General features: G+C 56.7%; 1 protein-coding gene across 6 annotated transcripts in view; it reads right to left on the minus strand.

The window, feature by feature from the left end:
- Positions 1–6,301: 6,301 nt before the first annotated feature.
- TXNRD2 (thioredoxin reductase 2) overlaps positions 6,302–27,252 on the minus strand; it is a 46,314-nt gene continuing 25,363 nt past the window's right edge. For 4 of the 6 annotated variants that reach the window (XM_036014117.1, XM_036014116.1, XM_036014118.1 and 1 more), the window contains exons 11-17: positions 26,488–26,662; positions 15,656–15,792; positions 12,508–12,603; positions 11,973–12,065; positions 10,373–10,444; positions 7,561–7,769; positions 6,302–6,583 (exon numbers count right to left, since the gene is read on the minus strand). In XM_036014117.1, coding sequence (XP_035870010.1) covers positions 6,394–6,583; positions 7,561–7,769; positions 10,373–10,444; positions 11,973–12,065; positions 12,508–12,603; positions 15,656–15,792; positions 26,488–26,662 — 972 coding nt within the window. In that variant the 3' untranslated portion in view covers positions 6,302–6,393. Of the gene's footprint in view, positions 6,584–7,560; positions 7,770–10,129; positions 10,228–10,372; positions 10,445–11,972; positions 12,066–12,507; positions 12,604–15,655; positions 15,793–26,487; positions 26,663–27,252 lie in introns of all 6 variants that reach the window. The other 2 variants (XM_036014120.1, XM_036014121.1) reach the window with 1 other exon arrangement.

The raw sequence follows: 27,252 nt of genomic DNA on the forward strand, positions 1-27,252 counted from the left end.
CATCCATTTCTAGGTTGGTTTTTCTTTTCTGCACCTAAATTTGGTCTCATTGCTTCTGTTTTATTTTTTTTTTCTGATGTGAAGGCAGACATATGTAATGTGTTCTCATTTCTCTGGATGCTTTCAAGGTTTTCTCTAATCTTTGGATTTTAAGAATTCGACTGGTTTTAGGTTTGCTAGGGTGGGCCTCTTGCAGTTTTGCCTTTAGTCCTAACGCAGACCCTTGAGTCCTGGGACATAGTTTCTCTTCCCACAGCGTGGACTCTCTGTGGCTCCAGTGGAGAGCCCACAGTACATACACAGCCCCCGTAATGTGGCAGGACTTGTGGCCCAAGCCCTGTCCTCCCCCGTGGTAGGTGGGAGCCGGGTCTCTGTGCAGCTGTTATCCTCCACACTTGTTGGGTCTTGGTCATGCGTGTGCAGTTCAGCAGTCTACCAAGGGCTTGAGGGGAGTTTACATGCAGGTTCAAGGATTTCCTCCTTCATTTCCAGATGCTCTGGCTGACCTGAACTCTGTTCTCTGGCACCTGGAGGCCATAGGACTACAGCTTCTCACATGCCATCACCTATGCTGTGCCCTAAAGTGGGCCCCCACAGTGAAAGCAGTATAAACAAGGATCTTAGTGCATTTCTCTTCTTCCAGTGGTGGGATTCCCTTTAGTTTCTGGCTGCTTTGGGGTGATCTTCAGTGCTTTCAAAGAGTTATCGTTTCTATTTTGTCTGGAGTTGGTCGTTTCTATCTGTGGAAAAGTTAGCCCTCTCCAACCTGCTCAGTTAGTGCCCAGACCAGCCCCTCCACCCATTTGCCTTACAAGCCTCCATCCAGTCGTGCCTGCCTTTATGGTCAGGGCACTCAGTGCCCGGTGAGATGCTGGAACAGATCTGCTGTCATGCCCTCCTGGTGTGGTCCTGGCCTGTCAGCACTGTGGGGAGGGAAGCTGAAGGAAGTCAGGCCGGGTTCTAAGCCACACCCCCTTTCCATGGACGTCCAGTGTGTGGAGCACACGCACTCAGATCTTGCAGAGCAGGGCACCGTGGGCATTTCAGAATAGGAAACGTCACGTGAAGACTTCACACCAACATTCACTGGACAGCCGCCGTTCTCTGAGCACCAGTCACATGCTGGGGACAAAGATGTGAGAAGGAGGCTCCTTTAGGGCAAGAGAGGAAAAGACGGTAATAAAGAACCAGGATTCCGTGGAAGCCCTAAGCTGGCCCCTTGCCAGGTGTCAGGGAAGGCTTTCTGGAGGGGGAGCTCAGCACTGAATCTTAACTAAAGAGAGAGTTAGATGGGGAGAGGGTGGGTGCACTGCTCTGGGCTGAGGGAACAGCATGGACATAGGCTGAGGGCCAGCAGTGTGCTGTGGGAGGGAGACCACAGCAGGAGGGAGAGGGGCAGTCGCACTCACTGAGGCATCAGGCCCCCCAGCGGCCCTCAGTGCTCGGGGGTGGGGGGTCAGAGCTTGTCTGAGCTGGTCAAGGCAACACTCATTCAGGCTGTGCCTGAGCCTCGTGGGGCAGCTTCCCGCCCTGACATGCTTGGGCACCAGGGAGCTGATAGGTATCCCACCTTTGGAGACGTAAGGCGCTGGATGGAACTCCGACTTTCAAAGAGTGGGCTGATGTGAACAACATACTCCATTTATATGCCTTCTCCCCTCCCAAAGACGTTGAAAATCAAACACTCCCCACACTATGGAAACCCGACCTCTGTTAATTGTTTGGCTTTATTACTATCATCACCCAGCCCAATTCCAGCCACCAGGGGCTGAACGATGAGCCATTGAAGCTGCTTTGGCAGTCTCACCTCCCACCCACCCTCTTCCACAGCCCTGGCACCGAGGCCACGGTGGACAAGGTGGTGGTGTGGCTAAAACACTGGGACCCACGGAGACTTCTGGGGAGTCTGAGCACAGGTTTTCTCATTCATCAAGTGGGAACCCCCCCAAATACATTTAGGTGTTGCTTTGATCTCCTCACATTCTGTCTCCTATCTTGACCCTGGTGGTTCAAGAGCTAATTACATCTGCTCGGGGGAAATTTTGGGTATGAAAATTCTTCAAAGATGCCGAAGACCACGAGGTGCCAATAACTGTTCCCACCGGACACGGCCTGCGTGTCTCACTAACAGAACTGTAAAAGGGGAGCCTGTGGGGTGCCCCGTGCCAGGTTGTTCACATACATGTGCCTGGCACCCAGTCCCCTGCGAGCTGTGGCTGGGTCAGTGGTCAGTGGTTAGGGCAGGGAGCTGGGCCCAGCTGGCTCCTGACCCCCAGCTGTTACATAACAAGGTCACACGGTCTCTTGTTTATGGTTCCATGTTATTCCCAAGCACTTGGTGTTATTTGATCATCAGTTATAAGCCAAAAAATCCCGATTTTATTAGGGAAAAAAACACTTAATTTCATGGCCAGATCACTGTCCCATGAAACCCTAGAGGCCGGGACCGCAGCAGGCTTGAGGTGGGCCTGCCTTGCCCGTTATTTCTGCTGTCGCCACTGGCTTTGAATTTCCTGCCTAGACCAGCCAGGCAGCCGAGGGCTCAGCTGTTTCCTGAGCTGACCCAGCTCATCAGGGTTGGCTCTTCACCCTGTGGGTGCCCACCTCCCTGCCCTGTCCTGGTGGGGGTCAGCTCTAAACACAACAGGCACATGGTGGGGGTCTTCTTGCTGCCCCTTCACGTGGCGCTGGGAAGGCTGCTGGGCCCTGGTTTGGGTTTCGGGATTAGGGAAACCCGAGCACCATAGCACGCTGGGGCTGGGATTAGGTGAGCTCAGCTCTAAGATGCTTTGCTGGGCCCTGTGGGGCCCACTTCATGGCCTCTTTGCTGCCCTTGCAGGCACAGGTGCTTGGCTGGGGACCAGGATGTGCAGGGCTCCTGGAGCCCTCAGTAGCAGCACCAGAAATCCGAGAGACTGCTGGAAGCTGGGGAAGTAGATGGGGGAGGAGTGGGGACAAGGCAGAGCAGGCAGCAGATCAGGCCTGCTCAGAGCAGGGGGCATTGCACCCAGGACTGAAGGTCACAGCCCTGGCCATCACATGATCAAGTGCATGTGGAACAAGAAGAAGCACCTGTAAAACCAGTCCAAACCCCTGTCTACCCTGCCCCCTCCCTGGGGCATCACTCTTGCAGTCACTCAGCCCTGCCTCTGCCTGGTGGGACCCCTGGGGTTGGGAGGGAGGTGAAGTGGCTTTCATAGGGCACCTGGGAGGCATAGCCAGTTGTGAGCAACTCAGGGAGGTAGGAGTGGCTCCTGGTGGCCCACGCCTGATCACTCTGGCCTTGACTCTGCTATACTCATAAGAGCCCAATGCCAATGTGTGCACTTCCAGTAAGTGAGGTGAGTGAGGCCATGCAAGGAGCCCCCTCATGGGCACCTGGAGCGTGAACAGGGTCCAGAGGGCTCAGTGATGTGGCCTGGAAGCCATGGGTCTCTCCAGATGGCACAAGCCCTGAGGAGCACACTAACTGGCCAACTCAGAGTGTCCCTCTTGTAGGGTCCTGGGTCACTTGCACTGCGGCAGCTCCAGCAGCTCTGCACCCAGCGGTGAGCAGTAGGTGAGGGGCTCAGGCCTACATCAGGCTGGGGAGTGGGCTAGGCCCTAGGGCACTGCCTCTGCCACCAAGCTGCCCTGAGACGCTGTGGGACAAGCCACCCCAGGGTCTTCAGGGGCAAGCCCAGACATGAAGCCACAGACAGAAACACCCTGAACCAGAGGGACCACCTGACTTAGACCTGTTTCTCCTGGGACAGCTCTGCCTGCAAGTGTCCCTGGCCCAGCTCAGTGGTCACTTCCTAAGCCAGGCCTCTCCACCACATTAAAGCATGGCTGAAGCATGCATGGGGGCCGGTGTTCCCTGCTATTTCTGAGAAAAGCTGGGTTTCTCAGCAGGGCTGTGGGAAGACACCAGTGACCTGCAGAGGATTTGGAGGGGGACCGCAGCCTGAGCATCTCGGTCACCTCCTGTGAGCTGGTGCCACTCTGTACCTCCAGCTGTCAGTCCTAGATCCCCTCCTCTGGCAAGGACCACCCCTCCCTTGCCTATTTTGTCCTCAGTCTAGCCCTCAGTGACTGCTTGTCACCCCTCCTCTGTGTGCCTGCCTCCCTTGGGGCCTCGGACCTTCCGGGGCTGGGAAAGGAAGAGGAGTGGCGGCCAGCCAGACGGTGACGTGCCCAGCTTCAGAGCCAAGGGGGAGGAGCGAAGGGGGAGGGGGTGGTGTGGCCCCTGAGCATCGGCCCCTCTCCCTCTCCTGCTGTTGCACAATCTGAGCCATGAGCAGAGTGCAGGATGTCGCCAGGGGTAATTGTAGGTTATACAAAACAATCTGAGGAATTAAAATAATATTTTCATTGCACCATAAAAACATGCAAGGGCGGTGGGAAGGCGGCCCTCAGGCCAGGTGGAGAGCACCTGGCCTGTGGCGCTCTGGCCCCTCCCTCAGTCCCTGGCAGGAGGGTACAGGGTATGGGTGGGCCTAGAGAGGGGCCTCAGGCCATGCAGTGAGCCAGGAGCCAGGCGGCAAGCAGGAGGGAGAACACTGCTGCCCGGTGCTCCATCCTGCCACCCATGCTCGTGTTTAGACAGGAAACCCACGTGCACAGTGGGCCCTTTTCTGAGTGAAGCGAATATTGGAACACCCTGCCCAGCCAGGGGCCCTGGAATCGGGTCCCCAGGCCCCACAGAGTGGTGGGTACATGTGGGATGTCCAGGTTACTAGGCCCCATAGCTGGCAATTGCATACTGACACAGCACGTGGCAGGAAGGTGGCCCAGGTGACGGCAGTGGCACAGCCAGGCCCTTTGTGGCAGGCCTCCACCTGGAGCACCCCCTGCTTGCCATTTAGTGGAAGGCTGTGAGCCCCCATGCAGGGGAGCCAGCGGGCCTGGGGTCTCCGGGATGGGTGCTATAGAGCTTCAAGGCCACACAGGCAGCATCCCCCAAGAGCTGTCCTGAGCACCCACAGGGCCGGACAGGGTGGCTGGGGGTTCCTAGCATTGTGGATGCTTTGTTCTCTCCTAGGTGACAGCACAAGCCAGACCCAGCACAGAAGTGCGCGCTGCAGACACAGCACGTATGCTGGAGCAAGGTCCGTGCTGGGGGAAGGCGTGTGCAAAGAAAACAGCCAGGGATTGTGGGGGGAGGCACATGTGGATGGCAGTCTGGCTGCCAGTGATGGGCATGACTGACCCTCACCACCGCCCTGTGCCCAGTGTGTGCTGAGGGCTCCCACCTAGGTGGCATCATTTCCAATCTCACAAAAGCAACAAGGCCATTTCAGGTTCCTCTTTTGCCCCAAGGCAGAAGCTGTATTCAGGCCCCTGCCTATAAAGGGCTCCTCTTGCTGGCCGGGCAGCCCAAGTGTCAGCTGACCTCTGCAGACCTTGCCTTTGCCTCCAAGACAGGGGCACACCTCCTCCCAGTAGAGAGGCGGCCCTCCAGCCCTCCGAGCAGGATCCAGGACGGGGCGCGCCGCCAGCCGTGCGTTAAATGGGACACGGCTGATCTCGCACTGCACTTGTCGAGAGGGCCCGGCCCAGCCCAGCACTTGGCATCTTAATTGGGCGTCTGAGAGCTCCTGCACGCGCTTCACACAGAGTCTGAGGCTCCCATAGGCCCATTAAGGTGCAAAGACATTCCTTTGTTTGCTGACAAGCAGGGTCCCATCCAGGGCTCCCAGGCCAGCAGACTAAGTGATGTTTTCTTAAGAAAGACACGAGATTAACCACCACTAAAGCCTCAGCACAATGCCAGGCCCTGCCCGTCACTGTCAGCGCTATCTCTCTGCAGTGACTGACAGGTGCAGCCGGTGCAGACGGATGCTCTCTGAGCCCATCAAGCTTCAATGTGCAGGATTAGCCTGACCACAGCAGACTCGCTGACTTGGAGGCCACCGTGAAAACGTAATGAGGTGCCTGACATTCAGGGGACAGAAACCTTCCAAAACTCCTGCCCACTGCCATTGCTGGGTCACAGCACTGGCAGGATGCTCTGGAACAAAGCCAGAGGCTCCCCGTCCCTCCTGAGCACCTAGCGGGAACTCAGAGCACCTGTAAGGCACATAGAGGGTCCCGGGAGGGATTCCCCAAGGTCTGTGCTGGGAAGGAAGGGTCAGGGTCTTCCAAGGCACTGATGCTGGGAATGCAGTGATGCTACCCCAGTTCCCATTGCAGAACGACATGGAAGCAGCTCCCACATGATAAAGGGAGGTAGTGGGGGCGTTGACGGGGTGGATGGCCAGGTCTCACCCCTACCTGGGCCATCCTGGGGCCAGTAGAGAACACTACAGGCAGCGCACGCTTCAGAAAAACACCCTCTTTATTTGCAGTCCAGAAACGCCAGGGGGTTCTGACGTGGGCAGCCCACAGGGTGGGTTTCTGCGCAGGTCGTCATCATCTGGCGTCGGGGGCTGGACAGGGCCGGCCCAGGCAGGAGGGGGTGGATGGTGCAGGTGAGGGGGCTGACACCCCCGGGAGCCATCCCTGCAGGACACAGGAGCAGTCCAGACACAATGTCCACACCAGCCACCTCGGGGTCTCTCTAGGCTGGGGCTCTCCAGGCCGGGGTGAGGTCACCAATGTCCTGCCAAAGATGGGGAGCCAGCGTGAGGTGGCCACACCACCCCCACATACGCCTGGCCACATGTCTCGTGCCTGCACACAGGAGCCTCCCAGGGCAGCAGGGAAGTGAGTCCCAAAGAGCACTCCCCCCAGGATGATGAGTCACAGGGAGCATTGTACTGTGAAAAATATTTTGCGATGATAAAAATTTATGGCAGGCTCTTAACAAAATAGCTCTTTTAGGTGTGACACTCAGACAAGAGTTTCCTCAGGATGCCCTTTGTCTGTATGAGAGGCAGCCCTGGCTGGGGGACTGCAATGGAACTGGTGCCCAGAGCGCTCTGGGAGAGGCCCCGAACCCACTGCGCATGGGCCACGACTCAGCCCCACATGCCGGGGCTGGAGGATGCTCAGGCTGAGAGATGAAAGGCCCTGAGCACAGGCGTCCCCTTGGCAGGGGTCAGGGAGGGTCTTGCTAAGTCTTCCTCCTCAGAAGAGGGGTGGGATCAACAACGTAGCCAGAGGCTCCCGGCAGCCGCGGGCCCAGCCTGGCTGCTCGAGGCTCAGACAGAACCAGCTGTGCAGCAGCAGCTGTGCACAAGGCAGTATCTCCACCTTCTGGGCAGGAGAGAAACGAGCTGGTGTGGCTCTGCGTGGAGTAAGGCAGGAGAGAGAGGCCCTCTCCTTCTGCCCAGCGGCCTGCTGAGCTCAGCCTGGGGGATGCCATCCACACCCACTGCCTCACCTGGGACAGCTACCTGCTATAGGTGTGAGGGAGCATGTGGGAGCAGTGGCAGCCAGGCCAGGGAAGGGGGCACCCTCTGTAGACTCCTGTCCTAGCCTTGTTTCTTTGGCTACTCTGGCCTGGGCCCTGGGCTCACCTGTCTGAGGTGGCACAGCAGGTACAACCTGCCATGCCCCTGAAAAGCAGTTCACAGTGGCACCACCCCCCTCCCGTCACTGGTCTATCCTTACACAAAGCCCACCCCACCCATGTACCTGGATCCGAACCTCTGAAGGGCCTGGCTGTGGGGGACGCTGGTGTGCGGTGTGCCCTGGGCCTGGCAGGGATGGCAGCTTACCCTCAGCAGCCAGTCACGGTGGGGTCCAGGCCTGAGCGCTTCGTGATGCGCAGCTTGGCCACCTCCTCCGCACAGGTGGGATGGATGCCCACTGTCCGCATCACCTGTGCGTAGGAGGCCCCACACCTACACGCAGCGGAAGGGGGGAATCAGGCAGTGCAGGGAGGCATGTTCATGTTACCCTGTCCTCGGGAAGGTGGTACCTGAGGGAACGCTTTGGAAGTCTCGCTCTTCTCACCACTGCCCAGCCATGGCTCCCACCCTCTCTCCTCCAGCCAGCAGCCAGAAACACCTGTTCGACCCACCCCGTCTCCCTCCAAGGAAATGCCCGCTGCCTGCAGTGGCCAAGCAGTCCCACCTCAAGCCTGCATCACACCTGACCCGTCCCTCACTTGCTCCAGCCTGGCCTCCTGCTGCCTCTGGCTCACCAGACACAGCTCTACTTGGGCTGGGGCTCCAGCTGGTCCTTCTGTGGGATCCACTTCCTCAGTCTGTCTGAGCCCACGTTCCTTTCCCGAAGCCTGCACCAGCCCAGCTCGCCTTCCCAGCCCACCCTTCTGCTTAGCACTCAGTACTTGTCACACTCGTGCCTCCTGCACACTCAGCAACAACCACCCCCAGTGCACTGCTTGCTCCTTGGCACACTGTGTATGGGAGCCCATGGGCACTGCCCTTACCCCGGCACACGTGTGCTGGAAGACCTATCTGGTGGGAAGGGCCCCAGCAGGAACGACTAGTGTGTTCATTTCAAGTGTGGACGGAAGGCCCTACGACGGAGGGGCCAGTCCTTCCTCCCAACTGCGGCGGACACATCACTGTCATCACTCCGCTGACTTGCTCAGACCTTCAGCGGCTCTGCTGTGCAGATGCTGGAAAACTATCACCTTCACCAACCAAAAGGGTTTTTTGGTGTTTCAGCTATATTTTAAAATTCTGATTGAGACATAGCAGCTTTCTACTTATTTTTATCTTCATTTCCACTGAATTGCCTATTCATGGTTTCTATCTTTCTATTGAATTTGTCCTATAATTATTACTGTCAATTTCTGAGAGTTCTGTGTCTGTTAGAGAAATTGGCCCTTTGCAGTTGCATTATTTTAAAAAGCTGCCGCATTTGAAAGAGTCTCTCCAGACATTGTTCCAGAAGCTAAGCATCAGTCCTGGCAAGAGCACCAGCATGCCAGCGTATGGGTGGAGATGGCTTTGTGGGAGAGCCGTGGCTCTCCCTGTCCCCAGCCCTGGAGATCCTCTGGGCTGGAGCTATGGGCAGCCTGGCCCGCCAGAATGCACACGCAGCCCAGTGGGCCAGGTTCCAGGGGCCACCTTAGCTGTTCTCTTTGTGCCCAGGGTGGACGGCCCTCCCCACAACGGGCTCTGGCAAGATGCAGCAGAGCCTTGTACCAGCCCCACAGGCTTCCTTCCAGTGGTCACTGTGGATGGACCGGGGTGTGACCTGAATCCCATGATTAAGGACCACACACATGTTCCAAGGATGTGAGTCCAGCCCTGGATGCAGCCCTGCCTGCTCCCCTTACCTCCAAGGCTCAGCACCCCTTCCCCTCTGGGGAGAACCTGGCCTCACAACCCAGTGATCACCTTGATGTGTGTGTGAAGGGCTAGGAGGGCAGTGGTGGGGCCTGAGGCTCACTGCCCTGTGATGGGGTGTCCCTATCTGAGGGCCTGTACTGCCCATGTGGGAGGCAGGCACCCTGGGGTGTCTGGACTAGACCCTCAGCCCTTGCAGCCCTGTATCATCAGCTTTTCTGGGTATCAACCCTGCTCCCTGAACCCCCACCCTGCCCTCAGACCTCCACCTCCATACCCCCCAAGCACATGTGGAGATCCAGGCAGCACACGCTTCCTCCTCTGTGAGTTCAGCCTCTCTCCTCTGCTTCATCCCACCCTCTGGCCCCTGACAGCCCCACACTCAGCTGCCCAAATTCCTCACTGCCCTGGATGACCCACTCACACCCAGAGCCTCTATCAGCAAAGGCTCCAGGGAGCCCTGCGCCCCACAGTGCACGGCCTGTGCCCAAGACACAGGTAATGGCCGGGGCTCCAGCAGACGAAAGCCCATGCAGGGGGCGTGCAGCTCCCACCATACACTTGAGGCTGAGACCTTGCTCGTGACCACCTGGGCACTGGGCCCCAGGAACAAGTGCGCCAACTCTGCTCATTCTGAGTAGAAAAGACCCAAGGACTGACTCCCCAAGGGTCACTGGGGACTCGAGGCTCTCCCAGGACCCCCCAGGCGGCCTGGCCACAGACAGACAGTCAGTGTGGCTGGCTTGACAGGGTTTGGCTGGAGAAGAAAGTGCCTCTTGTCTGGCTGAAGCTGCCCCATCTAAGGACAGGCTCTGCTGAGAACACAGATGACACTACACGAAGCAACGGCAATGCAGTGGACATGTGGGCATAGTGCTGCCAGGAACCCGAGGGATACCAGTCTGGGCCTCGTGTAACAGCCGACACTCTTTGGGACTTACTTGATCCCCAGAGCAAATCCTTGAGTAACTTCACCTGCGTTGGGGCCAAGGAAGTGCAGGCCCAGCACCCGCTGTGGGGGCTCCCGTAGGCACACCATCTGAAAGCCACACACACGGTCAGCTGTCACCTGGCTGGAGGCAGGACCCTGGGGCTATATTTGGGTCTCCCCCAGCCCCGGGTCCACTCTTTTCCTTCTCCTCACCTCCTGGCATGCCCCGACTCAGGCCCACAAGGACACTCACCTTTATGTAACACTGGGATGCATCCCGTTCAGCCACCGTGAACTCCAGTGGTTTATAGTAGGCGTGATAAACCTGAGTGATAAGGTACGGATCCCTGGAATCAGCAGCTGCAGCCAGTCAACCCCCTGGACATTCCCAGCTCTGACAGGCTGTGTGAGCACAGCAGAGACCCGTGCATAGGAGATCTATGGCCAGAGCCACACGGCAGAACAGAACCTGCCCCAGGCAGGCCGAGACCCCCATGAGCCACAGCAGCAGAGCAGGCGCCAGGTCAGCACCACCCGCTGTGACTGATCCCTGAGCCTGAGGCTCTGCACGAGGCACGGGCCTTGCCCAGGAGTGCAGATCGGGCAGACGCGGCGGAGTGATCCGGGAGACTGAGGTTAGCGGGTGGCCATCTGGCCTCCCTCAGGCACCCTGGTGCTCGGTGGGCCCTCAGTTGAGCAGGGAGGCGGGGGCAGGCGCAGGGTGGCCCCCGGCCCACACTGGAGCTGTCGGACAAAGGCTTTCAGCACCCGAGAAGGGATCGACAGTGTGTTCAGGGCTGCGGCTGAGTAAAAAATGAGCAAGGCCCTCACATGTGTTGCACAGCCATTATTAATTAATGGAGCTTCAGAGAATATTGTTTTAACTAAGACAGAATTGGAAAAAAAACAAACAAAGGGTATTTGGCCATTCAACATTGTGAAACATAAAACAACATTATAAAATGCCATGAACATATGTCCTAGTGTACTTGTGATGAATCAAACAAAAATAGCAAATAAAGTGCTGAGGGAAAGGCCAGCCTGTCAGGCCCGGCCCGTTGATGGAGGGGACTGGGGCGCTGGGGCAAGGGGCAGGCCCTGGCATCCAGCAACTCATTCCCCAAGGGTACTAAGCCCTGCGGTGGTGGCCACATGGGGTCTGGTTTCTCAATGGTCTGCCTGAAGGCTGCTGCAATAGCAAGAGGAAGCCACACTGAGGACTTCCAGCATCCAAAGCCTCCCTGCCAGGCTGCCTGGGGCATGCTCTGTGGCTACCCCCAGGCCACAGCAGGCCTGCCAGAGCAGACCTCCGAAGCAGCCCTGTCTTGACTGATGAAACCCCTGCCCTGGGCTGTCATGGGGCTCGTGGGGACTGGAAGGACCTGGGAAGAGGAGCAGAGGCAGAAGCTGCCATGGGGCTGCTGGGATGAGGGGTCACAGACTGCAGGAACCACAGGGGAGTCAGGCAGTCTCAGGAATTCGGGGTACCCGGGGGCAGGTCAAGATTGGGATGGGAGGATAGGGGACTAAGGGAGCAGAGGTCAGAGTGCAGGAGAAGCCTTTCCAAGCCTAGGGAGAGAAGTGCCCTGTGAGGTGGGCCACACCCTGGTTTCTGGGATCCCCCTCCTACACTTCTGCCTGACAAGTCTCTTCCCGCCACATCGCAGCATCACAGCCATTGCTCTGGGTCCGCAGGCCCCACTGGCTCCCGCCCTGCCCAGCTGCAGGCCCTGGGAAGCAGGGAGCCGGCACTGCTGCTCTCCTGCTGGGCCTCTGTTGGGGAGGGGTGTTGGGGGCAGGAACGCCACATAGGTCATGCCGTGGCGGCCCCTTCTCCTTGGGCCCTGACTTACCTCCACATGCTCCTCTCCATGGCGAGCCACGGCCTCCTCCTCCGACAGCCCCACACAGCCATATTCCAGCGGGGTGAAGACAGTCGTAGGGACCTGGAAGGCAGGTTCTGAGTCAGGCCAAGTCCCCGGATGTGCTGGCCAGCAGTGGGTAGACTCACTTATTCCTGGGCCCCACCCACAAAGCTAAACCTCCCACACAGGCACGTGCACACACACTAATGAGCACACCCCCCACACACACTGATGTGCACACCCATACACATGCACATGCAGCTGTGTGCATATACACCCATATCATGCACACGTGCATAGAAATGCACAAAAATGCAGACATCCATGTATACCTGAACATACCACATGCCCTCAGGAACACACACAGGGAAGTGCATGTACATGCATCCCCACACATACTGGCACATGTACAGATGTGTGTGCATGCACACACAGAGGCACACACACATACCCCCACACCCCAGGATGAGCCACAGCCCTCTCCAGGCTGAACCTAGCCTTGTGCAAGGCAGCAAGCACTCACATTGTCGTAGTCCATCAGGTCTGAGGACTGGCCACAGAGCCTCTGGGCCAGGAGCCTCCCTGCCATGATAGCTGTGGGCGTCAGCTCGGGCCGCCCCTGACAGAGGAAGGAAGAGTGGGGGGTCAGTTCAGCCTGTCCTCTAAGGAAGTCTGTGCAGTCCCCCATCACCTTCCTGGTGAGGCGTCTCCCTTTCAGAAACCCCCAATTGCCGCTTGCTGCCAGGTCTCTGTGCTGAGGTAGCAGCACCTGGGGCCCTCGGCACGTCTGCTGGTTCTCTCTTCCCTCCGTCTCGCTCCGGGAGACACCTGTGGTGGGGACACCCTTGCCGGGCAGAGAGGTGAGATTCTGACGAGACCACATAGTGCCCACTCTCCCTTGTGGCTTCTGTCTGAACCCCTTCTTCATGTTGGTGACCTTGGAGAGCTGACCCTACAACAAAGCTCAAAAGAGATGCCGCTGCCATTCAAACATTCACATTAACTGGGCTTTGGGCTCAAACAGGCCCTGGAAGCCTTCCGTGGGCTCCAGACACACAGCTCATCACAGCCCCTTACAAACCCCACATCAAAACTCGGCTCTGCTGGGGGCCCCTTGGTCCCAGCGTGTGTCCTGCTGGGGGCGTGGTGGGGGCACAGCCCCCAGCGTTCCTGCACACATAAGCCTGGGACAGGCTGCCAATCACCTCTGTGGCAGCAGGAAATGCAGATGTTGTTTGACATTCCAGAAATGAATGGAGATCCACAGAGATAACTCAGGAGAGCAGGCTGTGCATTCCACCGAGCCTGGCGAGGTGCAGAAACCTCCAGGCACACGGCACGAGGCTGCACTAAACAATGCCCGTCCCCCCCACACCTGGACCAGTGGGGCGTTAACTCTTGTGACTGCTCCGAGTGACCTTTTCAGGAAAGTGGATTCAATGTTTGAATAGATAACACCTTTGTGTGTACCATAGGTTCCTGACAACATGGTCTGAAATACTGGCTTCTGCCGCACTGGCACGAGCCCTGCAGCTGACGGGACTCCAACTCGCTCACCTCCTGGGGTGCACAGACAGCATGGTTTATTTGAACTGGGCTCTCTCCCATCAAGACCCTGATGCCATCTTAGGGCACAGCTCACAGAATGAATACAGAAGGCCACTAGCAGAGAATGCCACGGCCAAGCCATCAGAGATCACACTGATAACTATGCTCCCTGGCAATGGGGGCCAGGTCCATGAGACACCTGGGGGCGTGTAAAGCCACTCACTTCTGTCCACAGCAACAGGCCAACTAGATGGTCAAAGGCAATCTGGCAGGAGAGCTAACCAGAGCTCTGACACGGTCCAACTGAGCTGTCATTAAAGATCCATGACAGATGGGAAGACTGTCCCTTCAGGAACAAAGGGAAGTCCCAGTCCATGACCAGGCCCTGCCCTGGCCTGTCCCCATGTGTCTGGGCTCTCATGAAACCCCCTAAATATTATGATCAGAGCAGAGTCTGGCAGGTGACACTGAGGGAAGGATGGTCCCACAGCATCAGTGACAATGGTCACCTGTGCCCTCTCAGCTCCAGGATGCTCCACCCAGGGATCTGCTCACCTTAACTGCCCCAGGCATTTCCCCAAGTGGATTCCCGGGTGCATGTGGGCACGAGCATCCTCGCTGAGCAACTCTGTGCCTTTGCTAGCTCATCCTCAGCCCAGAGGTCCTTCACTGCCGCTCCTTTAGGTCTCTGCCAACCCCCGGTCACTAAGCATCTTCTGAATCTGAAATAGTTTACTTGCTTATTTGTCATCTGTGACCCCTACCCGAATGTCAGCTCTATGAGGGCTGGGGCTTTCATCTGTTCCCACAGTGGCCCCAGAACTCAAAAAAGTACCTGGCACCACAGCAGTGGGCCCTTGGTCAGTATCCGATGAGTGAATGTAAATCAGCACATCATGGTGGGTTTAACAGCATCCCCCCCACCCCGATTCACCGCTGCCTGGAACCTCAGCATGTGACCTTATTTGGAAATAAGAGTCTACAGATATGACTAAGGTAGGGGCGGAGATGAGGTCATGCTGGATGAGGGTGGACCCTAAATCCAATGGGAGGGTCCTAATAGGGACAGACAAGAACACACAGCCACCTGGAGGGCCCCGTGAAGCAGGAACAGAGATGGCAGAGCTGCAGCTTCGAGCCTGGAACGTCTGGGGCCACCAGAAGCCGCAACGAGAAGGTGGAAAAAAGGACCCTTCTCCTGGAGGCTCAGGAGGGGGGATCTCAGACTTCTGGTCTTCGGAATCAGAGAAAATAAAGTCCTATTGTCCTGAGCTGCCCGGTTTGTGGCGATTTGTGGTGGCAGCCCCAGGAAACTAACACTTGTGTCAACGGAGCTAGCAGGTCTCAAGGCCAAGAGGGCTGTAGGGGTCTGGGGGCCTGGTGCTCCTCTCAGTCCCCTTTGACCAGGGACTCTCCTGAGCCACCTTCCTCAGGACATGCTGTATAATATGCAGGACAGGCTGACTGCTCCTGAGGCTTTGGGGGAGCAGAGGCCCCACAAGTGACCAGCTGCAGGTCTTGCTAGGAGCCTGTGAGGTGGGGGCAGGGGGGACAGGGCTTCCACCAGGGACTCACAGGTGGTAAGCACCCTACTTTTCAGGGTAGGGAGCAGCAGGCCTGTGAGTGGGGCTGGGTCCATACCCCTCGAGGCCCCGGTGTCGTCCTCAGGCCCAGCCCCTGTCTGACAGCCCACGGAGAGTGCTGACCTGCCCAGAGATCAGAGCATAAACTGAGGCAAGGAAGTCAGGCCCAGCGCTCTGGGGCCAGCATGGCCCCAAGGCCATGTCCAGCAGCAACATTTCTGGGGCCCTGCACCTGTGCCCACCTGTAGGGAGGTGAGGTTAGCACCAGGGTGTGTGACCAGGTGCCGTTCCCTCAGAGCTGACACAGCGATGGTGCATGACAGGAATCTGCTAACGGGGCTCACAGCCGTCTTTAAACCTTCCCCGCCCGGCCTCCCCAGAAAGGAAGAGCATATGAAAGAGTAGAGGCTGACGTCCAGTTCTTTCCAGAACTCGGGTCTAACAGCCCCTGGGGCTTGGCCCAGGGCTTCTGTCAGCCCTGAGTGTCCCCAAGGTCTGGCCCGAGCGGGGGGTGGGGCAGGCACCAGGCGCCAGCCGTACCTCTGCTACATCTCCGATGGCATAGATGTGAGGGACAGAGGTGGCTTCCCGGGCATCAACCAGGACCTTCTTGCTCTCAGGGTGAATGTTTATTCCAGCCTTCTCCAGACTCAGACTTCCGGTTTCTGGAACTCGACCTGGAGGAAACACAAAGCGGTTTATTTACTGTGGTTTTCTTGAGCAGTTTTGACGAAGATTCCTTGATTTGCTGGAAACACTTCTCAGAATGCCCACTTTAGAATTGGTTAAACATCAAACACAAACATTGTCAAGAGACTCCTGGCCTCCAAGGGCCTTCAAACACATACCTACACACACACACACACACAGCACAAGTACTCACACACACCCCTACCTTTGCACAGAGAATCAACAAAAGGATGAGGCAGGACTAATATAAACAGGGAGCTTCAGAAAGGGAGGAAACAGCAGAGGGGAGAGAGACAAGAATAGGATTTCTCCAAACACATCCTGTGATAGAATTTTGTTTTCTTAATTACATACATAGTTTGTATATGAAAAAAATAAAATTAAATCAAAAATGGAAAAAAAATCCCATGAGCTGTAAACAACCCAGAACCAAGGGGCCTGCTTGTGCATGAAGTTGGTAACACAGTGATAAAAAGACGATTTTTTTCAGGAGCGGCAGGAACCCACATTTTCACTGAGTATCCTCAGAGGGCTGCATCCTAGCAAAAAATAAAGCTGCAAACAGTTCTTGTGTCGTTCAAAACCTCGTAATGTTAACTTTGAATCACAAATTCATGATTTGTTTTTTTAAACTATAAAGTTCCTGGTTCTGACCACAGAAACATCTAGAAGCAGTGATGGCCCGAGAGTGTGATGTGCGCCAAGACTGTGATCGCTGACCCTCCCCAGCGAAGGGGCCAGGACAGGAGGGCACAGCCCACTGCAGGCCTGGGGCCCTGGGACACAGCAGAGCAGCCTCAGACAGGATGCGACAGGGCCACACAACTATTACAGACACCAAGCTCCAAGGGGAAGGCATGGAACATACACAACCCAGGACCTCACAGAAGCTCCTGTGCGTGCTCCCCGCCCCCCCACCCCCTGAGGGCGTCTCGGTCTCTGTGGAGCCTGCCTATGGGCCTCAGGTAAGCTGACAGCCTCGTGAGTCCCCATGCGGCCCTTCCTGGGGTCGGGTACCCTCCCTTCCACTTTCTCTATGGCCCCAGGGCTCCTCACGTTCCTCCTCAGCCTCAATGGGGAGCAGGACAGCACTTTGCGGTGGACTTATGCTTCTATCCTGCCACCAGGCTGTTTGCATGGATAGGCTGTGGCCTTGTGTCCCCAGTGCCACACAGCGGGGAGCCAACCCAGAGCAAGCAGCGAGGATGCACAAACTCACGCCCTGCTCAGGGTCTCTGTGGGGCTAGAGGCCAATTCCTGCGGCAGCTCCATGTTGCAGTCCCTCAGCTCCCCCTCCTGTGTGTCGTGGCGCCTGCCCAGCAGACAGCCCCAGCTTGGAGGCCCCCCAGAATTGAGAGGAGACCTGGGCTGAGGGGTGGAGCATACCACACCCACCCTTGGTGCAGTCAGCTTGGTTAACCCTGCTTTTGGGTACAAAGGCCAAGAGGGCAGAGCACGGGAGGTGTAGGTGCAGCTGCCTCCCCGCTGAGTTCCCTATAGGCTACAGCCTTGGGCGTCATCACAGCTGAGCTGCCAGCAGAGGTCCCTTTCTCCCTAATGCAGTCGATGTGGCCTCACTGAGCCAGGAGGTGGCAGAGGCAGCTCTTCCTTTGCCGATCCTAGGAGGGTGTCGGGCAGCCCCTCATGGCTCCAAGAGGCTCAGAGCGATCCCCTCATGGCAAAAATTAATGGTTTCTAAGGCACGGTTCCCACAGCTCACAGTGGCTCAGACACGGGTGGTGGGTGGTGCCAATCTGAACATCTGGAAGACCAAGCCGTGTGAAAGGGAAACCACGTCTCCAGCTGCTCTCTTGGAGCGGGAAGTCAAAACAGAGACTCGGCTAAGCCATGCTTCTCAAGTTCGCGGGGAGCTGGCTCCAGCCTCTTCACTCTGCTTGGCCACAGATTTCGGGTGCCGGGCAGGCTGGCACCCACCGCCACTCAGACCAGACACAGGTGACAAGAGGCTCCGAGATCTCTATTCTGACAGCACTAGTGTCATCTGAATGGAGACCCGTGAGAATGCAAAGTGGGACATACCCCAGCCTGCCCTGCCCTGGACAAGATGGCCCGGGGGCCCAGGCCCCACCCCTGGACAAGGGGCATTGGCCATCTGGACCCAGCAGGCACCCAGGAGCCCTCGTGCATTTGGGAAGGGGCTGGGCTGTGTGGGCAGGACAGGAGGGGTCTGCTGGGTGGGCTGAGGGCCCCTGCAGACAGAGGGCTCATAGCTCAGCCCTCTGGCTCTACCCCAGGCCCCTGATTCTGGGGAGCACAGCACACAGCAGCTCACCAGGACCTCGGCTTCCTGCTGACCACTCTGCATTGGGGCTGGAGTGTCTGACCACCAGGGCGAGCTGGCGGCCCAGGCCCAACTTGCTCTGATGCCAACCACACTCCTGTGCTCCTGCCTGGCCAGTCACAAGAGGCCAAGAGCATCTCCTCATGCACCTCGTGGTAACCATAGCAACTACACACCTTGCAGATGCCAGCCAAACCACATTGAGGTCCTGAAGAAAATACAGTAGTGCCCCCTTGTCCACAGTGATACAACATTCTAAGACCCCCAGTGGATGCTGGAAACCATGGACAGTACTGAGCCCTATGGATGCCTATTTTTCTGATAGATCAGTGACTTCAAACCTTTTTCATCTCATGGCACACATAAGCTAATTACTAGAAGTCTGCAGCATACAAAAAGATATATTTTTGCCGATCTGACAAAAAATAGATTTAATTTTGATTCATTCACACCGAACAGCTATTAGGTGGACTGTTGTCATTTTTAATTTGACAATCTGAGGGAAAAGAGGTCAGTGCCCCGGACTAAAAAGTCAGGTACTGCATGTTTTAAAAATTGTGGCACCCCAGTGCGCCACAGCATGCCAGTTAATAACCCCTGTTATGCACATGCCCTTTCGCTGACTGGGAGCACTCGGTGGCTTCTCTTTCACATGCTCTAACTGCCAGTGTCACTGCTCACCTTTGGGGCCATTACCAAGCACAGTAAGGGTGACTTGAGCACAGCACTGTGGTACCTCGGCTGTCGGTCCGATCGCTGACACGGCTCCTCAGTGACAAGCAGGTGGGGTGCGGACCCGGTGCGGAGAAGCTGGACAAAGGGACGACTCATGTCCCGGAGCAGGATGTAGTGGGGTCGTGCAGAGTACCATCCCTCCACTCAGAGCAGCATGCGATTTAAAACGTAGGCTGTGCTTATTGCTGGAATGTTCCATTTAATATTTTCAGACCACAGTTCACTGCAGGTAAGTGAAACAGCGACAGGCGAAACCATGCACGAGAGGGGACTACTGCACTGATGAGTGTACCAGTAGGAAGAGGAGACAACAACAAATGCGTGAAGTAGGTGGCCTCCGCAGTCCACTCTGAAGCCCAGAGTTTTAAGGACATACTATGTATGTAAACTTGGAATGCTCATGAGAATGTGTGAATCAGGCCAGATAGAAGGAATAAATGGGTGGCTGGCTAGGGCAGAAGGGCGGGAGGGCTAAAGAGTACAGCAAAGAAGATACCTGCGTGCAGTAAGCACTCAACAGATGCTTCTGGGACAAACAGTGAAGAGGGAGAAAGGCCGCACCAGGCAGGCAAGGGCAGTCCAGAGGAGAGCCATGGCCCTCCAGGGTTTGAACTACGCCAGCAGGGTGTGTGCAGGATAAGAGCTGCTATGGGCTGAGGCCCCAGCTCCACCCAGGCGCCCACACCATAGGGCCACATCCCAGAGCTACAACAAGCCTCACAGGGCCATAGACCTGGGCCCCCACCACGGGCAGCAGTCACAGAGGAGGGAGGGACCCTCCAGAATTCTGTTCCCTCATGCTCAGAGCAGCGCCATGCCTCCCCATGGGGGCCAGGGTGCAGTCACATGGTGTGGGCCCCCACCCAGCCCAGGCCCTGAGCCCCAGGGAAGGGGGAGAATGGGCGCCACGGTGGAACCCCGTGGCTGGCCACACACGCAGGGCAGCTCTGCCACAAGGACAATGCCCAGCCCAGCCCAGGCCGTACATAAATGGCACAAAGCAAGACGCAGGCAAGTGCACCCAGTCATCTCCTTGACCCTTTTCCTTTTATCCGATGCAAAAATAAAGGTATTGTTCCTTGGACGATCTGGGGAAGAGAGAAGCCCCCACTGGCTCCCCACCTCTGTCACCCTGCATGTCACACATGGCACTTTCCCCACCCCAGTACAGTGGGCCGCCCACGCCAAGCCCACAGAATCTCTCCCCCTTCAGCCTGGGCTCTCGGCACTCAGCTCGGGTCCACCAAGCGCCCACTTCTGGAGGCTCCCGAGTCTCTGCTCCCTGGACACCACCGGGATGGAGATGGTGGTTTGTCCACATGTCAGTTTAGTTCCTTGGGGCAGGTCTGCAGAAGAGGGGAGGAGGGGCGGTGCAGGGCAGGCAGGGGGCCGAATCCCCAGGGCTCCTTAGGCTCTGCTCCTCCCCAAAGGGCGTGGCGGGGTGAGGGGATGGTGGCGCTCAGCTCTCTCTCAGTGCTAATCTTTACTACTAAAATTATTTTCTGGCCATGCATCGATAAACTCTACTTCCTTATGAAGTGTCAGTTCCTGTCTTTTCTTATTCACTTATAACATTTTCACGACTTTCTTAACTTGTAAGAGCTTCTTATGGAATGCACATAGGACACTCTGCCATTGTTACAGCAAATGAGAACATCAAAATTCCAGGTACAAAGAGTGGTCTCACTTCCTCTGCAGAGGTGACACCCACCTGTATAAATGTGTGAATGGGCCCACATGCCTCTCTGCCCTTGGAACTATCTCCCTCCCAGGCCCGGCCTTGTCTGTTGGCCAGAGTCTCTCTGGAGGATCATGTGATCCCTGGTGCCTCTGAGGTGAAACAGTCTCTCTTTCCCGGCGCCCACCACCCAGGGCACCCCAGGCCCGAAGGAGTGGAAGAATCAGTGTTCAGCCCAAGTGTTCTTGGCATGACTGGACCAGGCCAGCCCTCCTCTGATGGCCCCACCAGCTGCCACTGCTCATTGGCCACCACACTCGTCCATCCAGCTGGGGAAGGCTGGAGGCCGGAAACCCCACTGAAGGCAGCTGGAGGTCGATGACGACCTGCTCTGCTGGACACAGGGACGTGGACAACCGGGCACATGCAGTTTCACGTGCCTCTCTCATCCATTATGGGAAGAAGGGCATTCCCTCCAATTTCACGCCTGCCTGGAGCACATGTTCTGATGAGTGAAGAGCAATCCGTGTAACGAGGGAAGATTTAAATGCCAGCAGGAGGACGACAAGGCAAATGAGAGCCTGTGATCAGACATACGCAGCAAGGATTTAAAGGAAGCAGCTGGAAGCTCAGTGCCGGGAGGTCGGGAGCCCAGGAGGCTGGTCAGGATGGTGAGGGCCCAGCAGCAGCTCGTGGAGAGCTCCCTGGGTGACCCTCCTGAGGGGCATGTGGCCCCCCAGGGCTGAATACTCCCACTGTGCCGGGCCTGTGAAGCACCATGGACCAGGCATAAAAGGGAACTCACGCCTTTGGAAACTCTGGTTGGATTTCTGGAGACCTACTTTTCAAAAATGTATTACATATATCTCATCATCCTTGAGACTTAAGGGAAAATAATACCAACAGCAAAGGGCTTCTTTGATTCTCTCAACAGGCCCCTTCTCAATGGGCCCCAGACCCCACCCACAGTTGTAAGCCCCCCAGGGACAGAGGAGAGCAGCTATCCTGCTGGTCTCAATGCCTCAGGCAGGGCTCAGCATTTGCTAAATGAATGAGTGAGCCTCAGGACCTTCATATGAGCTGAGGCCAGCTGCTTGCTGTGACCACCAGCGCCTACCAGTGCCCCCCAGGCCATCATGAGGGAGTCCCCTACCTCAAAGGCTCCTTAGCCAAGTGGGGGTGATCTTAATCCTTGGGGAGCACACGGGTCTTTCCTGTTTAAACCTGTGTGTGAGCTGACATCGTGTAAGATAGGCCACGCGTGGCCCCACAGTCAGCCCTTGGACTCAATGAAACCTCCAGCTCAGGCCTGGCTACAGCCTAGTCCACGGGACCGCCCCCAGGAAGGAACAGGCTCCACGGCAGGTAGCAATTACCGTTTTAACAATTACAGATATAATTTTCCTGCTGGTTGGCTGCTGCAAGTAGTACTTGTGGAATTCAGATGGTGCCCACAAATACACATACACGGTGCCCATTTATCTCTAGAGGAGCTTCCACTTAGGGTTTGCTTTTCCTCTCTTCCTAATTGGTTGCCACTAAGTTCCAACCATAAATCCTACATGTGACTTGGAGAGAAGACCCCCGCTGACTCCAGGAGCCCCGAGGCAGCCCAGTTGGGTCTGATGACTGTGGGGCAAGGTGACGGGGACACAAGGGGAAGCTGCTCCCGAACAGCCCTCTGTCACTGGCTGTGTGCTCATCCCAAGCAGAGGGTGCTACCAAGCCATCCTGGGAGCACAGGGTGCTATTTTCCAACTGCCCCTCCTGGCTCCTGCCATGGGTTCGTGTCACTCTGCAAGCCAGGGAGGAGGGAAATGAAGGCCATGGAGCTGATGGCGCTGCTTCAGGGGCAGTGGCCATGCAGTGCAGTAGGGAAGGCCATGGCCCCTTTCCTGGGCCTGTGAGAGGTGCCCATAGGCGTGAGCTCCGTAACTATCTTCTTTTCCTCCAAAACGAACCACGTACACGAGCTAATCTGGGTCTCCCTGATGTCAGTAATTACAAACTTCACATCTGCTCTAACATAAAAAGGTGTTAACATGTCAGAAGCAGGGCTGCATTCTCCAGGGCCAGCATCTTTACCTGGAGAGAAGGGGTTAGTACTGGGTGAATTGAGGTGTCTGTCACAAAGCAGTCTTCTGTATGTGGCCTGTGACAGCCAGGCCACTAGGGCCCCTGCTGGGAGTAAGAGAGCCATACACATGCTTTCCTACAGCCACAGCAAGATGCAGTCCCAGGGAACAGGCCTGCTGGCTTTGGGCCGGGGTTTCTCCCAACCAGGTTGCATCCAGTCAGCCACCAGCTCCTCCCCAGCATGCCTGGTCTTCAGGAGGAGCCAGGGCCCTGGACTGCCTCTTTCTTCTCGCTGAATCATAGCACTCCTACCCATAAACCCCCAGCCTCAGGGGCTCAGTTCTGCTTTGCCTCCTGCCCCCAGTGGGGGAAATTCCTCAGGTCTTTCGTGAGCCATGTCTGGTGTGCGGGAGCCCTCAGAGGACCACAACTGAGTGAAGATGGCTAGCATGTACACCAGGGCGCAAAGTCCCTGGGGCAGAGGGAGAAGAGGCCCAGGCTGCAGTCCATCCTGGGCAGGTGTGCTCGTCTCATTGGGCAGGGTGGGCCCCCATCACGGGCTCCCTGGGCACCACCTGCCCCTGGCTGGGGTCCAAGCACAAATGCTGTGTGGCTGGGCTACACTTGGAGTGGCTAGTGGTGGGGGCCACAGTGTGGTGGCGGATGGAAGCTGGAACGCTCGCTTCCAGCACCCAAGAGCCTGAGCCTACTGGCTCTTTTGAGATAATTCTCTTAAGAAGGTCAGAAGCGACTTAACCGTGGGTGGTGCACACAGGGGGACGACGACAGCTCTTCTGCTGAGATAAAGCCTGAAAAAAGGAAACAGCTTCAGTGGCTGATTCCCCCAGGTCTCACCCAGCAGACTATGGGGGCTCCTGAGGCGGGTCTGGGACAGCTCTCTCGGCAGTATGCACACTGGGAACACAGCCATCCAGGCTCTTCCGACAGTGGGCAGGACTCCCATGGCCCAGGGATGGATGCACCAGAGCCTTCATCCTTCCCTCGAGTGAGGAACACAGAACCTTCCAGAGAGGCTGGAGATGCTGAGGGGCAGGGGGTTTCAGCATGTGATTTTCAGGCTGCCACCCAAACGCCTTTCGTCCGTGCTTTAAAACAACATCTAAGCTAAACTAAAGCTGACCACCAGCTTGGAAGCTTTAATGCTCGGAGGTGTCCACTCCCGATGCCTGGCCTGCTCCCGCTCCCCCGACAGCCAGGGATTCAGGCCACAACTGGTTAACTGTGCAGGGTGAATTCGAGCCGGCAGCACAGGCTGACTGTCTTCACTCAGCACTGTAATCGGCACATCTGCAGACAGGAAATCCTCCTCGCTGCGAGTTCCCAGTCTATTATCTGAGACACCTGGTGTGGGTGGGTGATTCAGAGACAAACAATGAGAGGGCCCCCTGCACAGCAATTAACTGCTTTAACTGCTAATGTGTTTAATCCACCTCGTGGAGATCAAGGCTGCCTGAGGAAGAGGCTCTGAGTCCTCCTTGGCTTCCAGACTGCAGGGCCGACTTCGCCATCCCTATGTCCAGTGTCATCACAGGCTGTGGCTCAGGCATCAGGCAGACAGGCAGCCGGGCTGGGCCCTACCGGAGCTCCCTGCAGCCCTCAGCGTGTGTCCACGGGGCACGAGGGGCGTCCTTCCTTTTTCTGTTTTTAGCTGATGTCAAAACCCAGCTCACTTGCTGGGGTGGGATGTCCGGTCCAAGAGCTCTGTTGAGCCAGCCGTGTGGACCCCCAGGGCATTTTATTTTAACCTCCTGGATTGGATCATCCTTTATTGCAAGTAGAAATAGAGCCTGGTTAAAGGCTTACGGGGTAAACCGGCAGAAAACATTCCCAGTTGTTAAACTGGGAAGTGGCTCCTGATGTTTACAAAACCTGGCCCAGGAGCGAGCAGCAAAGTCAGCACATGCCCGTGCAGCCCCAGAAGGCGTGCCAGAAACCGCCGCCACCGCAGCGCCGCCTGGGGAAGCAAGGTCAAAGGCCAAGGGCTGTGAAAAGCTTACACCCCCAGCATCAATCATGCGGGGCAGACTGTCTGGGGATGCTCTTTCTGAAAATACAAAAAATAAAATGGACTCCTGGTGGGGGAGGGCAGGCCTGCGTGTTGGGGGACCTTGCTTCTTGTCATCCACCAGGCCCCGTCTGGGAGCTGGGGGCCCTCAGGCTTTTAGAGGGCACAGCCCCTCACCCTCTGAGCTGCTGCTCTCAGCATGGCCTCCACTGGTAGCTCTGGAAGTAGCCTCGCACCTCAGTGCAAAGGCCGGACCAGGGATGTGGGGGCACAGAAAGACACCGGAAGACGAAGGGGTAGTGCCGGGGTGAGGATGGGAGGGGAGAAACGTGCCACCTCCCAGTTTAGAATGGAGTTTAAGATATTAAATGTCAATCTACATCTCTGGGTCTGAATAGCTATATAATCTTTCATGGTGTTCATCAGAATAAACCTACTTAAAACCTACTTTTACGATTTGATCACGAATATTTCCTTTAGGCCCTGGCTGGTGTAGCTCAGTGGTTTGAGTGCCAGCCTGTGAACCGAAGGGTCACCGGTTCTATTCTCAGTCAGGGCACATGCCTGGGTTGTGGGCCAGGTCCCCCACTGGGGGTGTCTGGGAGGCAATAGATTGATGTTTCTCTCCCTCTGCTTCTCTCTCCCTTTTCTCCTCTCTATAAAATAAATAAAATATTTTTTTTAAAAAAGAACATTTCCTTTGGTAATTGATTGCATTTTGATGAAGAGGCACTAAATTCACTCTGGGGCATTTCCGACCTATTTCCTTATTCCTCAATCTGCTCCTGTTGACCAGACAAAAGGAAGAGCTCTGACTCTGCTGGAGTTTAGTTCACCTTTCGATTTCCAATCATTCTGAGCAACTCAGGGAGAACAGGCTTCCCAGAAACAGCTTGCTCTGCATGCAGCCCTGCTCCGGCCCGAGGCACCCACCTCAGGCGACACCAGAACCCAGCCACCAGGTCTTAACAAACCCCGACAGGGCAGCCCCTCTGGGCGCTCGGTAACCACGGGCCCGCTGACACTGACTCGGAGCCTGACTACAGTTCTGTTGCCACGTGGACTCTGAGCCCAAGCTCGCAGTAACACAACTGACCAGGCTCAGGGCAGAGAAAGCCCCTCAAACTGCAAATCTCAAGAACGAACAAGACCTCGATTGCTCCAGCTTCTGACCTGCAAGTTGACAGGTGCTCAGGAAAACAACACTCTAACCCCCAAAGCCACAGCAGAAGCATCCCAGCAGAGGCCTGGCTCCTGATGGCACAGCCTCCCGTTCAGTGCCAGGCCTCTCCTCTGAGGCTGTTACCTCCCTCTAACCAGCCGGGTCCAGGCCCTGAGCAAGGTTCTTCTCCCTTGCCCCACAGCCTCACTCTCCATCCTTCTCCTCAAGCAGGAGGAACTAGGGGTGCAGGAAGGGCCCAGCCTGAGAGGGAGTGTGTCCTGCAAGGTGGGCGATGGGCTAGTTCTGCACAGCCACACCTGTTCAGGCTCCGCCCCCACCAAAAGCTGCCCCCCTGCCTCTCAGAGAACTGCAGGATGAGAACACAGCCCGTGCCTGGCTGGTAAAGGCCTGAGGCCTCTGCCCTATCATTGGATGCCGTCTTTGGAAACCTGCAATGTGACTTCTGGAAAGGCCAGTAAAACAACCACTCCTAGCATGTGAGGACCTGTAGAGCTCAAAGCAACCCACTGGGAGGTATCGGAAGCAATCCCACGAGGCTTTATGACAGCCCACGAGGTGCGCTCTGCAGCAGCCAGCCTACCTAAGAGCCGGCAGGACGGGCGGAGCCCCTGGGGCCACTGTTCTCCACGTGTGGCTTGTGCGTGCACTCACACGTGTGCATGCATGGCTCGCACACCCTTACCTACGGCCCACAGGACAGTGTTGAAGGTATCCATGTCCTCCTTGCCAGAGGCGAGGTCCTTCCAGGTGACCTGAAGCTGGCTGTCCTGGAGCCTCCTCACTCTCAGGGGGGTGCAGCCCCTCAGAAACTGGGTGCCATGAGAAGCCATGTGGTCCGTGACCAAGGATGACATTTGCTGCAAAGCACAAAAACACATGCTGTGAGGACCAGGTGGCAGTGAAAATGCCACTCCTGATGGCTGGGAAGAGAGGACGTGCCCCCTGCCTTCTTGAAAAGCCCCTGGGGTGCAGGCAAGTGGGGTATGTTCAGAGGAGAGGGTTCCGTGCCCCCACCCCTTCTTCCATGTGGCCCCACGCAGACCCCCTCCCACCTCTGGGTCCCCTTGTTCTCTGTGGAGCTGAGAGAAGAGCCAGGAGAGCATCTAGCACCGCTTCCTCCACCGCCAGCTCCAAATCTCAGGACCCCAGTTAGGATGCACTTGACCTTTGGGCTCTTCTTTAGATGCTAATTAATTGTCTTTGCTGTGTCCCTGTGGCAGGCACTTGGGGACTCTGCACCCAGTGAAGTGACAGATGAACATGACAGATGAAGGACAAACAGCACGTGGTGGGCACAGCACGAAGGGGCAAGTGTCTGCATCACCCGGGCAGGGCAGGGAAGGCCCAGGAGCCGGGGGTGGACCGAAGACCAGCAGGGATGTGTGCTGGAAGGTAATCTATCTTCTTTTGGGGGGCACGGAGAGTTTGACATCTTAACAACAACCCC

This window comes from Phyllostomus discolor, chromosome 13, assembly GCF_004126475.2.
Source record: "Phyllostomus discolor isolate MPI-MPIP mPhyDis1 chromosome 13, mPhyDis1.pri.v3, whole genome shotgun sequence".
Taxonomy (NCBI): domain Eukaryota; kingdom Metazoa; phylum Chordata; class Mammalia; order Chiroptera; family Phyllostomidae; genus Phyllostomus; species Phyllostomus discolor.